Source organism: Tachysurus fulvidraco, chromosome 7 (genome assembly GCF_022655615.1).
Source record: "Tachysurus fulvidraco isolate hzauxx_2018 chromosome 7, HZAU_PFXX_2.0, whole genome shotgun sequence".
Classification (NCBI taxonomy): Eukaryota; Metazoa; Chordata; class Actinopteri; order Siluriformes; family Bagridae; genus Tachysurus; species Tachysurus fulvidraco.
The window spans coordinates 18,187,055-18,199,637 of record NC_062524.1 but is presented as its reverse complement, the minus strand read 5'-3'; the positions used below and the strand labels follow the sequence as shown (position 1 = coordinate 18,199,637).

At 41.2% G+C, this 12,583-nt stretch overlaps 1 protein-coding gene across 5 annotated transcripts in view; it reads left to right on the top strand.

Moving 5' to 3' along the window:
• The first annotated feature begins 310 nt into the window (after positions 1–310).
• The window catches only part of rapgef2a (Rap guanine nucleotide exchange factor 2a), a 27,485-nt gene continuing 15,212 nt past the window's right edge, over positions 311–12,583 (top strand). For 3 of the 5 annotated variants that reach the window (XM_027174374.2, XM_027174375.2, XM_027174373.2), the window contains exons 1-5: positions 311–951; positions 10,728–10,798; positions 10,930–10,986; positions 12,332–12,415; positions 12,553–12,583. The exon at positions 12,553–12,583 is cut by the window's right edge and continues 45 nt beyond it. In XM_027174374.2, the coding sequence (XP_027030175.1) occupies positions 883–951; positions 10,728–10,798; positions 10,930–10,986; positions 12,332–12,415; positions 12,553–12,583 (312 nt within the window). In that variant the 5' untranslated portion in view covers positions 311–882. The remainder of the gene's footprint in view (positions 952–10,727; positions 10,799–10,929; positions 10,987–12,331; positions 12,416–12,552) is intronic. The other 2 variants (XM_027174377.2, XM_027174376.2) reach the window with 2 other exon arrangements.

Below are 12,583 nucleotides of genomic sequence, written 5' to 3'. Positions count from 1 at the left end.
ATGCACAATTTTCCAGAGATGCCAATCAACCTACCATGCATGTCTCTCGACTCGGGGAGGAAACCGGAGTACCCGGAGAAAACCCACGAGGCACGGGGAGAACATGCAAACTCCACATACACAAGGCGGAGGCAGGAATCGAACCCCCAACCCTGGAGGTGTGAGGCGAACGTGCTAACCACTAAGCCACCGTGCCCCCTCAATGAGGATTTTGACCTCGGTATTTTCATGCCTATAGTTGCGTTTTTTTTGTCCACACGGCGGCAGCAGAGAGTATTGAATCTGTGCTGCACAACCTTTCTTGAATCACGTCGCTGCTGAATCTCCGACCGCCCGCATAGAGACAGAGTTAAAGCCCCGCCCGTCCTGTGTTCACGTATTATCGGTTAACGGGAGCCTAAACTTCATACTTATTCCGCCTGAGAGCTTAGTAGACAGTCTGTTTACACGTTAAAAATTAACCGTGATTCAAGAAACACTATGCTGGGACGTTGTCGGACTCCTATTAGCATTAGCTTAGCCGCTGCCTGTTAGCCCAAAGTAAGCAGACTGTTTTTTTTCCCTGAGGTAGGTTGTACCTTTGTAATCTATAATGGGTGTATACCGGTGTGATAAACTGATAAAATCTCCTGATAAACCGGGTAGTGTATGACATCAAGAAGAAAAAATCGGTTCCTGAGGTCGGAGGAACAACGCAGCTTTCTTCGGACACGGAAACAACTCGAGCCCGAGGCTCCAGAAAGCGGCCTAAGACAACAGACTTCTTTCTGAGACTTCAGATAAGAGTTCGGTTTCACGTAGCGGCTCGAAAGCAGTTAGGAGAAATGCTCGACGTCTGACAGAAGCTGTTGAATGCGTTTTAAGCGGTTTTAAAACTACACAATGGCGTCTTACGTGGATAGCAGTTTCCGTCAGGCAATTATGAAGAACCCCAGTGAAAGAACGCAACAGGTAAGAAGGAAAATAACGCCTTTAAGAAGCTAATATTCATCGCGTTTGTTGAGGTCGCGTTTCGACTTTTACGTCGACAATTTTGAGAATAAAGTTTGTGGTAGAAATAAAATACGTGTATTGTTTTGTAAATAGCGTCAGCTATGCTAAGCTAATTTAACAATCCTTGCTTTCTCTACCGTTACTCGATTATTTAGGATGTCGAGTTCAGTTTGTACAACTGATCATGGTTTTTTTTTTCTTTTTTCTTCTTAATCGATGTATTATTTATGAATAGACTAAGAACATTTGGCTATAATCGGATTTCGTATTTTTTTTCTCTCGTTTTTTTTAGCCGCGTTACACTTTATTGGCTCTGTCCCAAAAACACACCTAGGGCCCTATATAAGTGCACTACGTCACATATAGAATGCGGTCTAATGCGCACTACCTAGTGCGCTTATTAGTACAACAATGAGGCGATTTGGGTGCAGTCCGTTACTCCAGGGTCAATGTAGCGTAATTAAACCCAAAGACGACCAGTCTGACATCTGTATACATTTACATGGTGATATTGTGATGGACCGCAGCATTTTTCTGGCCTTCCTTCCTTCACAGCCCTGGATTTGAGTTGCAAATTATTATGTGAGCTCATGGAGGGAAAAAAACAAATGGCAAGGCTTTGAGAGAAGAAAATAAACAATTAAATTTTTTTTTGTAATGCAAATAATGTGGTCATTTTATTTTTAAAATGGTAAAAAGGAACCATTTAAATTTTTAGAATTAAAAAAATTGTGTATATATATATATATATATATTAGACATGGTGTATTTACATAGCAGGGAAAAAATAGTTTTGGGAAACTGCTTCCAGTTCTGAAGGTTTGTTTGTGTTTGTCATCTGGTCAGTCTTGTTTTTTTGTTTTTTTTCTAGACACGCCACTCCACCATTTTCTCCTGTAAATAGCTTTTACATTCCTAAATCCGATTGTTTATATGGTGTCGACTCGTTTTCGATAATAGCACCTCTTTAGCTTTGAAAAAAAATAAATAAATAAAAGTTAATCGTAACAGAAAAACGTTATTGAAGGAGTCTCCAGTTCTAGTTTCGGTGCTAGTTTTTCAGGTTTCCCCCGATCTTATCAGCTGAAGAGAAAATAAGAGGCCGGTGTAGAGAACGAGTGTTTATACTGTTGTTTATACGGTGGAATCAGGAACTCGTTTGTTTCTTTCCCACCTTTAAATGTAGCTGTAAATAGTTTTTTTTTTTTTAAAAAAATGCTTTTTACAAGACACTTGATATGCAGCAGTAATGTCACCTAAGGCATAATGAGCATTTGAAATAAAACAAGCTGTCACTTCTTTATCTGAAAACCTTGCTTCCTCTTTATTTTGAATCAGGTGAGGACATGGATTTTTTAAAATAAACCCAGTGTTTTTCCAACATAAACGATAATTATGGTGAACAGCAGGTGGGAAATTTCTGGCATTCCGGCTTCCATTACAACGCTTACAGGGGCACGTCATTCTCTGCCTTTTCTCTCAGATTCAATTCTGGCTGGGAAGTGGATGTGAAAGTCATAAATGCAGTTATGTGATTCTGCTGAATGATGGAGAATGCAGGAGATACTGAGAGAATTGAAGCAGCGTGAGAGACGTTTTATTAGCAGTCAAACACTCTAATGCACATTGTTTTGTATCACGACCCTGCCGTACTGTACACCGCTAGATAAAATGGAATGGGCGTTAAGAGCGATCCTCAGTTTTCAAACCGTGAGCACACCTGCTGTTCTTCAAAATACTTCTCGAGGCTTGCGTGTTCAGTCCAGTCAGGACACGCTACAGAAATGTTCCTTTACTGAGATGAGATTTTTGGTAGCTCAAGATGTTCAGGGCTCAAAAGGTAATTTGTGTTCGAACCACTGACTCTGAATAAAGTCAGACTCTACATTAGAGTCATTAGCATCATGTTTTCAGGCCTGGAGAAAAAGAAACCACAGCAATTAATTTGGATTGTTATGACTGCGGTCACGTTTGAATAAGAATGGAAGTTGCGAGCTGTTGTCAGAGCTGCTTTAAGTTCTTTTAGGGTTGGAGATAAATCAACCAGACTGTTGACGAAATGTTCACCAAGTCCAGTTTAAATGCTGCAAGTTTTTCTCACAGTGTCAGGTTTTGTCTGATGGCAATGCAGCTCAAGGATTGACAGCTTAAAACACAGAGATGAAAAGACAACACGAGCAATGAACAGATTATGATGTACGTGTTTGGCTGGTTTCAACCAAAAATACTTGATTCTGCTGTTTTTTTGTTTTGTTTTTTATGAATGAAAGGTTTGTGTGTTGTGATGATGTCAGGCACGGTGTCTCGGCCCAAATCTGCTCACATTTTCAAAAAAATTGCAAGCTTCTCTGAATATAACAGATTGCTTTGATTTCTGCAATCGAACATGTCAAAATCCCTGAGGGAAGGAAGTCCGCTTGCTATTTGTTATAACCTTGTATTTCACGACTGTAACTTGATTTGTTTGTGGTATGGTAGGGCTGTGGTAGCCTACTGGTTACGGTGTTGGACTGCTAATCAGAAGGTCATGAGTTAAAATCCCAGGTCCACCAAACTGCTACTGCTGGGCCCCTGAGCAAGGCCCTTAACCCACAATTGCTCAGTTGTATAAATTGAAATGTAATGTTAAGCCACTCTGTATAAGGGTGTCTGCTAAATGCCCCAAAATTTAAATGTTTGTTTTTGCTCGAGCTGTTAAAAACAATTAAAAACAAATGTGTGTAAGCAGAAATTCTCTTCCAAGGAGGACAAACTTCTGAAGTTAAGAAAATATTTCTGAGGTCAGTATCAGGGCATTTCAGACGGTCCGCTTAGACGTGACTCTGTACGCTTAACTGTAACACATCTAAATTATTCAGTGTGAGCTGAATCCTGCCGAGAAAGAAAGAAAAAAATTCCTGGAAGCATAAAAGTAACTTCATTTATAATTTAAAAGGTGGCAAAGAAGAGATGGCAACGGTCTGCTTATTCGTTTAGATTGTTTGTTATTAAGTTTGTATAAGAAGCTGAGAAGGTTAAGAGGACTTGATGCTGCCTGGAACCCTGAACTCAAATTCAGAGCATGCACCGGTTCAAATTGCTCTCTCTCTCTCTCCTCTCCCCCTCTCCTATCCATCTCTCCATTCCTCTTGTAACTTTCAGGTTGTCTGTGAACTTGTATAGCCAATCTCAGGTGTCTGAACTTGTGTATGTGTAAGAGGGCAGATTGTAAGGTGTGATTCAGAGGGCAGAAGTGGAGCGTTTTTAAGCTTCACTTTCTCCTGCTTCTAGTCGGTGTATGATTGGCGAAGTTTGGGTGATAATTTAATGATCGTGGTGGTGGGGATTTTGTACATCCTTGTCTTTCGCACTTTCCCCAAAGTTGAAGTCTCATAAAACCAGATCACGCACACCTTCAGCATTTTCTTTCTTTCTCTCACTCTGTCTGGTGTTTTACCTTCTGCGCATATAATGCAGCTGTACCTCTGCCTCATCTTGCACAACTCGGCGAGACGAGTTGCAGCACCACTCTTGCCCACAGCATTTCTATTTAATTTTGCACATGCTGTCTCGCAACCACGCACACACTCTTCCGGCATGTGTGGTCAGGATGTTCAGGTAGAATCTTCAGTAGAAACTGTTTGCACTTTGTAGCAAGTTACCTTTTTTTTCCCTCTTTCACACAACACACCACATGCATGTGATTGTTTTTGTGTGTTTTATTTCTGCCAGGTTTCTATAAACAACACATTTAAATTCATATTTTGGACTTAATATTTTAACCGTGTTCTTAAGACTAGAAGTAAAATATTAGTTTAATCCCCAGCAGTTCATAGAGTTACTGTCAAACAATATCAGATCAAGTCAAAGAGAAGAACACACTGTATGACCAGTACGTTAGGAGCGTTTTTCAGCGTACTTGTCCTTCAGGAAAGTACATCTGATTTATCTCTTGACACTGAGGTGATATTTGTTTTCTGACTCACATCCACTCTGCCTCTGTATCTGTTTCCCTACATACAAATGTTTACTCGCAGTGCACTCGGGTGCACGAGAGCGCATGTTCGAGCGAGCGAATAGAGGCGAAGCATGTGATGGCATTTCCTGTCGAATGACTCCACGCTGACGAAGCCGCCGCCGGAGGAAACAGGAAAAGCGTCTTTAAAAAAAAAACAGAAGGAAGAAAAGGGTTTGGAGAACAATTGCATGAAACATCAAGCACTAAGGCGATGTTTTCTTTTTCTTTTCTTTTTTGCCCCACTGCTCTTCCCCTCAATGCTGATTCTTTGATAAGTTTTTAAGGCTATATTTTTATATATACACACACACAGGCCCATCATTAAGACACAGTGTAGCATTAAACCTGCTCTTATTTTCTTTATTTGCTGCTTATATTTGATACCTCAGGCAGAGAACATTCCATTTCCTTTCTGAAGGACACACAGATACATGTCTCAGCAAGGTTTTATTTATTTATTTATATAGTTTTTTTTTACCATCGTCCTTTGTGCTCCAACTCTCCACACAAAAGACAGCGCATAAAAGCCGACCAGAGATTTAGCACCCACGCAATCACACTTCTGCTCTAGCGTTCAGGTCACACCGCACACGACATCCGAGAACTAGACGTAACGCCGCCAGCAAGCGGAAACAGGTGCAGGATTCCCAGCATATAGGATTTGTAGATTTTCCATTCCCGGCTTTCTCAGCTTGTGTACAAACTACACACATGCTCTCCTTTGACACCGTCTGATAGTACAGTCCTATCGTCGTAGCGGAGGGGCAATACGAACGAAATATTTGCAATACAGGCCGGGAGGAGCGCAAGGAAACCTCAGGAGTGTAGATTTTTATCTTACAAAATCGGCGACATTTAAACTATCAAAAATGCAGCAGTGACATCACAGTTTTGATCATATCCTTAAACCATTTTGTCCTGCCCTAGTAGCAAATTCAGGAAAATTTAGCTTAGCGATTTGTTCAGTAATACTGAAGCGATCTACCACCGAATCAGACGGCTTTGCTTTTCAGTACAGAACATTTTCCCCATGTGATTAACACAAAGCGATGCAGTCAATACACCATTGTGTTTCACATGAACACACTCGCACAAAGCAACAGTGTTCACCATGCAGTCACACAAGCAGTTTTCTTTTTTCGAGAAAAGCTCAGTCACTTTTTATAACACGAAACAGGATGCAGGCCCTTCGGCTCGGCTAACGGATTTATTCGTCAAGCCCTGTATTCGCACGCCGCAGACACATTTACCACGAGGAGCTGACTTTATTCTAAATAACCACCAAGGTTAAATAGTTTCAGTGAATCTTTGCTGGTCAGTGAAATATTACTCACATCTAGAACGAAAGTAATGTTTTTTTATTTAGTATCAGAAGTGGAACAGAAGAATAATATGGTGTGTCGTTTTTTTTTTGGTTGTATTGTTTTTTTGTTTATATCTTTTCTTTTCCTCTCCCCTCCTCCCTCCCAAACTAACCGAGCTCTCCACCTGCTCATGCAGCTGCGGTATCTGTTCTCTTTTCCCAGAAAAGCACTCAGTAGTTTCATCATGTGGCTTCTAATTTAAAAAAAAAAGCTGAATAAAGTAAGAATCTTTGTGCATTAATAATATAAAACAAATAGTATCAGGGTTCAAATCAAAGTGTCTTTCTCCAGCTCTGACTCTCTGATTCTGTGCCTGTCTCTCTGTGTCTTTCTCTCTTTGTGTCTCTCTCTCTCTCTCTCTCTCTCTCTCTCTCTCTCTCTCTCTCTCTCTCTCTCTCTCTCTGTCTATTAGTCTCTCTCTCTCTCTCTCTCTCTCTCTCTCTCTCTCTCTCTCTCTGTCTCTCTCTCTGTTTCTCTCTCTGTCTATTAGTCTTTCTCTCTGTCTCTCTCTCTCTCTGTGTCTCTCTCTCACTCAGTCTATTAGTGTCTCTCTCTCTGTCTCTCCCTTTCTCTCTGCTGGCCTGTCTATCTCTCTCTCTCTCTTTCTCTCTCACTCGCTCTCTCACTCTCTCTCTCAGTGCTGATGTGCGCATTATCACAAACACTGCCTCTAACCTCCAGACTATTTTTGTGTAGCACACCGATTATAAAAGGTTTTGGTGGAAACACTGATCAGTGGTAGCGTAGGCTCAGAAGTCAAAATAGATGACTTTCTTTATTTCTGATCTCCGTTCTTTCGTCCTGCTTCAAAAAATTAATGCGTCAGAGCCACATTTATTCGGATAATAGGAAACATGAGATTCTTCCTTTCTCATAAAGGAGCTTAGAGGAACTCTTGTCACCTTGGTGTTTATGGTTCATTTGCAGATAAATTCCCTGAATTAATCTGATTCTGTTTGCTCTTTCGGTTCAAAGGACATCAGAGTGTCTGTTCAGTGTGATGATGGGATGATTGACAGGTTTGGATTTTACCCTGTTTTCCCTAAGCAAGTTTATCTCCAAGGTATATGCATTGTTAGTTAGTTTACTGACCCGAGCTTGCTAAAGTCTCAGTTGACTTATTGCTCTCCCCGAGTCCAGGAACGTGCATTCTCTTTAATAGACTCAGTGGAATGTGTGTAATGCAGGGTCAGAGTTGAATTCTTGGCTGTAGCGGGTCTTCTGGGACAGCTGCCGTTTAAAGGCCAGAGCTCACGTGTGTACCGCTGTAATGCTCACAACACTTCAGATCATCCAGAGCTTCTAGTTTCTGCTCTCAGAGTGCTTTGCTGACATCGCAACCTTTAACCTCGCATTGTGGTGATGGGTTATTCTCGAAGCTCCTAACACAGTCTGCCTTCACGCACCGTGACCATATTTAACCGTCTGCTCCGCTTGACCTCCAAAGCCGTTCACACCGAACATCAAAGCTGTAGATCACAGCACATCGTCTGCACGAAGCCACAGCAGTTTAAAAAGCAGCCATCCCTGCTTCCTGTAGTGTCTTGCTCTAGTATCTGTTTGAGTTACTCAGACAAAACTCTTACAGTGTATTCACATAAATTAGTATTTATTCTATACATGTGCAGATTAAGCAGAACTCAGGGATCAAGAAAGAGGAAACAGCCCTTGTGCAACATAAAAATGTGTCGAAACGTCTTACTTTTTTCCTTTGGTCAGCTGTGGCAAAGAGTTTTATCCTAAGTGATGAAAAAAGTTGATGCATATTTGTAACTGGATTCTTTTTTTTCACGAGGACCAGGTTACATAAAGCCAAGCCAGCTTCAGCCAATCAGCTTCTACTAATCATTTCTGATCATTAATGGCCCCATAATGGATGTTTTCTTTATTGTTTTTATTTAACCAGACCCTGCAGATTAGCACTTGTGATTTTGTTTGCTAGAAGTAGCATGATATCTTTTTTATATTGTAGTTGAAATTCAGGACATCTGATGGTCCCTGTTGTTCAATCCTGATCTCAGGCTCCTGTCCATACATCTTGCCATATTTCTATATATATTTATAAATATTTATCTCTTTCCAAGAGAGAGGTATAGATGTGCTAACTATATCTATGTTAGCACGCTGTGACTTCCTGGAGATGAGCAATCTGTGCACTTTGTGCTCGTTTGTACTCGTAGAAAAAGCTGAGAATGTACACATACAAACTCTGTGTTTCTAGGCTTGGTGTGATCATCAGTGACTCAGCAGAGCACTTGCTCACTCAATCTCTCTCTCTTTCACACACGCACAAACTATCTCTTTTCCGATTTTCTCTGTTGACCGTGTGCGTGTTTGAGTTTCGATCTGGTGGACTCTTTGTACATTGTGCACGACCGACATGTTTTTGCTTTTGTTTTATTTAGACAAGAGGCACAGCCTGTGTTAGTCTGAATGTCATAATGTTTACACTTCCTCGACTCTCTCAATCCTAACTCTGTCATCGACCTCGGCCTGTATTACATCACTATCCGCGCTACTGCTTGTACACACGCAGCGGTGAGAATTATTAAACATTGGCTTGAGAACAGAGCACCTTCATTTTGACCCAGAAGTCCTCTTCAAGCCCCAGATCATAAGACTCAGGGAACTCCTTTTTTGGAGTGCGCTGAACGCAGGAGTAAATGACAGAAAGAGAACTAAATGACAGAGCGATTATCAGTTTGATGGAGTGTGTCTTCCTTTGATTCATTTAGTGACCAAACTACTTGGTCACTGATTACAAAACAACTGATTACAAGATAACTGATTACAAATCTTATTTGGAGTCAATGTCTGCATCCCAAATGACCTACTACACACTTATACTATTCACCATCTACTCTACTCTACTGGATGATTTCAGAAGGGCTTGTATAACCTGTAAACCGTGTACACATGATGACTTCCTGTTCTTTTAGGGGTTTCCTGTTCATTTTTTTGTTGTCGTTGTATTGGTTCTCTTGAAAGCCTATTTTATACCTCAGCTGTGTTTATGAAAACTCTAGAGACTGTGAAATCCCAGGAGGTCAGCCCTTTCTGAAACTCTCACCCCAGCCTGTCTGGGGCAATTCATAACCACATCTTTATTTGTTTTCCCCATTGTACTTGATGCAAAGAATATCTGAAGCACCTGACTGGCATCTGTACGCTTTTATTAATTGTCCTTCTGCCACAAGATTGGCTGATCAGATAACTGCATGAGGTGTCCTTAAATTGACCAGTCCACCCCATTATGTGTAAAGTGTTGCTCAGCATGCAGTGGATCCTCAACCCTACAGACTTGCATCTCTCACCAACACTTCCAAAGGAATGTAGGAATTTGGGTGGGGGGTGCGGGGGGTGTTGTGCGTGGTGACCGAGCGCAGGCGGAAATGCCATGTTCTGTGAATAAACATTCCAAATTCACAAATCTACCAATCATAAGGTTTCATGCCCTGTCACTGGGCTGTTACCATTGGTGCATTTTGAAAACACATAAAGCCATCATGGGCTCTAAGTGTGTGTGTGTGTAAAAATGTTCTTTGCTGTGCTCAATAGCAGTGGGCACACGTTTTCTTTTTTCTTGGAATACAGACATTATTGTAGTGGACATTTTAAAAATTCCACTACCTTCAGTAAAACATACATAAAGACTGTACCTGTGTGTGTGTGTGTGTGTGTATATGTATGCATATATATATATAATATATATATAGGGGTTTTTTGGTCACAGGAATTTCCACCATTAAAGGAACCATCTTTATGGGCTCTCCAGAATGACAAGATTTTCCGTTCCAGTATTTCATCAGTATTCCGTTTCCATTTCATCCAATTTCTGCTGACTGCAGCCACTGCGAATACTTAATGCTTAGCTCCAAATTTCCCATGGTCGAGGCTTAAGAAGAAAAAGGCACGACTTCTCGATTTCACGCAGCAGGAAACCAGTCAATTATGGAGTTTGGTTGGTGGGGGTATGGAGAAAGCGAAAGACCCAATGACAAACGGGTATTGTGGAATTCGCAAACATACCGTTCTTGTTAAACATTGATCTGAAGTGTGTTGCGTCATGGGATGGGTGTGAGAGACTGCGTGTGTGTGCTCACGGTTGCATGCAGTGTGGAAAAGGAAGAGCAGAGACGCGCTGTCTGCACCAGTGTTATTGTTGGAGAGTTGCTGCCTCCTGCTGATTGCTGAGGGCAACTGCAAGGAGTTTCAGCCCAGTTTTCTGCCTTGATTCAGCTGCATGTGCACTCCTTTACATATTTTCCTGGTCATGGTTGGTCATGGTTCATTTTGTGTGTGTGTGTGTGTGTTGGTTTTTTTGCTTTTCATGCATTAACGTGACTGACTTTTTTTTTTGTCTGTTTTTACAGGATCTTCAGATCGTCTACTCATACCTGCATGGGATGGAAGCGCTGTCTAACCTGAGAGAACACCAGCTCAGGTACAGTAAATACTCATACGGTGTGTCGCTTATGTTCTGGGGAGCACACGACATCGGTTCATTCTCTCTGGTGAGCAGTGTGCAGTGAACAATGAGACATTTGGTTATGATTTTCTTTTTCTGTCTTTCAGGTTGATGTGTGAAACAGTTCGCTATGAGCATCATGAAGCCAATGAGGTTTTATATTAGTGAGTACATCCACAGCGTTAATAAGAGGTTACACACAAAGCCTTTATAAGCTGTTTATGTTCGCACTCTGCAGCACAGAAGCAGAAGTTCAGCAGCTTCTATAATAAACTGTTTGTGTTCAGTTTCCCTAAAATAAATGCTGCTTTGACAAGAAAGAGAATGTGCACTGCTCCTGTTCTGACTCTCAGCAAAGTGATGTTCATTCACATGATTTACATTTCTGCAGCTTTTTTTTCTCTTCTCTTTTTTGCTGATAGACTTTTAAAACACTTTTAGACACTTTTAAAATGCTGTTGGAAAACAGTCAGTAACACCACAGCTGTAACAGCAATTGTTTTTCACACAAAAAAATTGAGTGAGGCTGATATTTATATTATTGTTATCGTTCGTGTTCTTCTTCTTATTATTCCTATTGATGTCAGTGGCAGCCCATAGAACCGTACGTAGGAAAGTTATGAAATTTGGCACACATTTAGAGGCCAGTCTTGGAAGTTATTATAGCAACTTTGGTGTGTCTAGCTCAAACCCTCTAGCTCCACCAGTCCAAAGAAATTGGGGGCATTTTCTCACACACACACACACACACACACACACACAAAACATCAGAATCAGCACTGCAGTGACAGGCACACACTCTCTCTCACACACACACACACACACACACACACACACACACACACACACACACACACACACACTCTCTCACACACACACATACTCTCTCTCTCACACACACACACACACACACTCTCTCTCACACACACACACACACACACACACACACTCTCGCACACACACACAGACACATAGACATTTCGCAACGTTTTGTGACAGCGCCACCTAGTGGCCACGACATTTTCATGTTAAGTCCAGTATTTTACGAATGCAATGCCATATCGCTACGAAACTTGGTAGGGTTCATCAGCGACATGTTCTGAGCGCATCTGATCGGCTTGACCCCGGAATCGCTGCTTGCAGCTATATTTATTATTATTATTATTATTATTATTATTATTATTATTATTATTATACAATATAGTTGACCTTTAGAACATTTGATTAATGTCCATTAAATAGTTATTGAAGCTGGTATGGCAATAAACTGAATTACAAGCAAACACATTTTTATTTAAAAAAAATGAAATTTAGTACCACGGTCCTCTGTAAATGTCAGTCTCTACGCGTTAGCTGTTACCATAGCAACACTAACGAAACACGAGAGCATGCCTGAAAATCTGTTTTTTGTTTTGTTTGTTTTTTATTCAATTGAAAACTCAACCCCTGCGTGATGAGAAGCCGTGGAAGCTTGCTGGAGTTTATCATTCTGTTTCTTTGTGTTTTCAGCCCTGACGACATCGGGACCTGCTGGTACATCTTACTGTCTGGCTCGGTTTTCATTAAGGAGTCCATGTTCCTTCCACGCAGCAGGTGTGTGCGTCACTGCAGCTGGGTCTCTTTGTTTGCTAAATTTGTTATTTGCTGCATTTTGTTTTGGTTTGTTTTTGTGTATAACCTGTAATTGTTTCCATCTCTCTCTCTCTCTCTCTCTCTGTTCTATCTCTCAGTTTTGGGAAACGTTCTGCGGGGAGTTTGCGG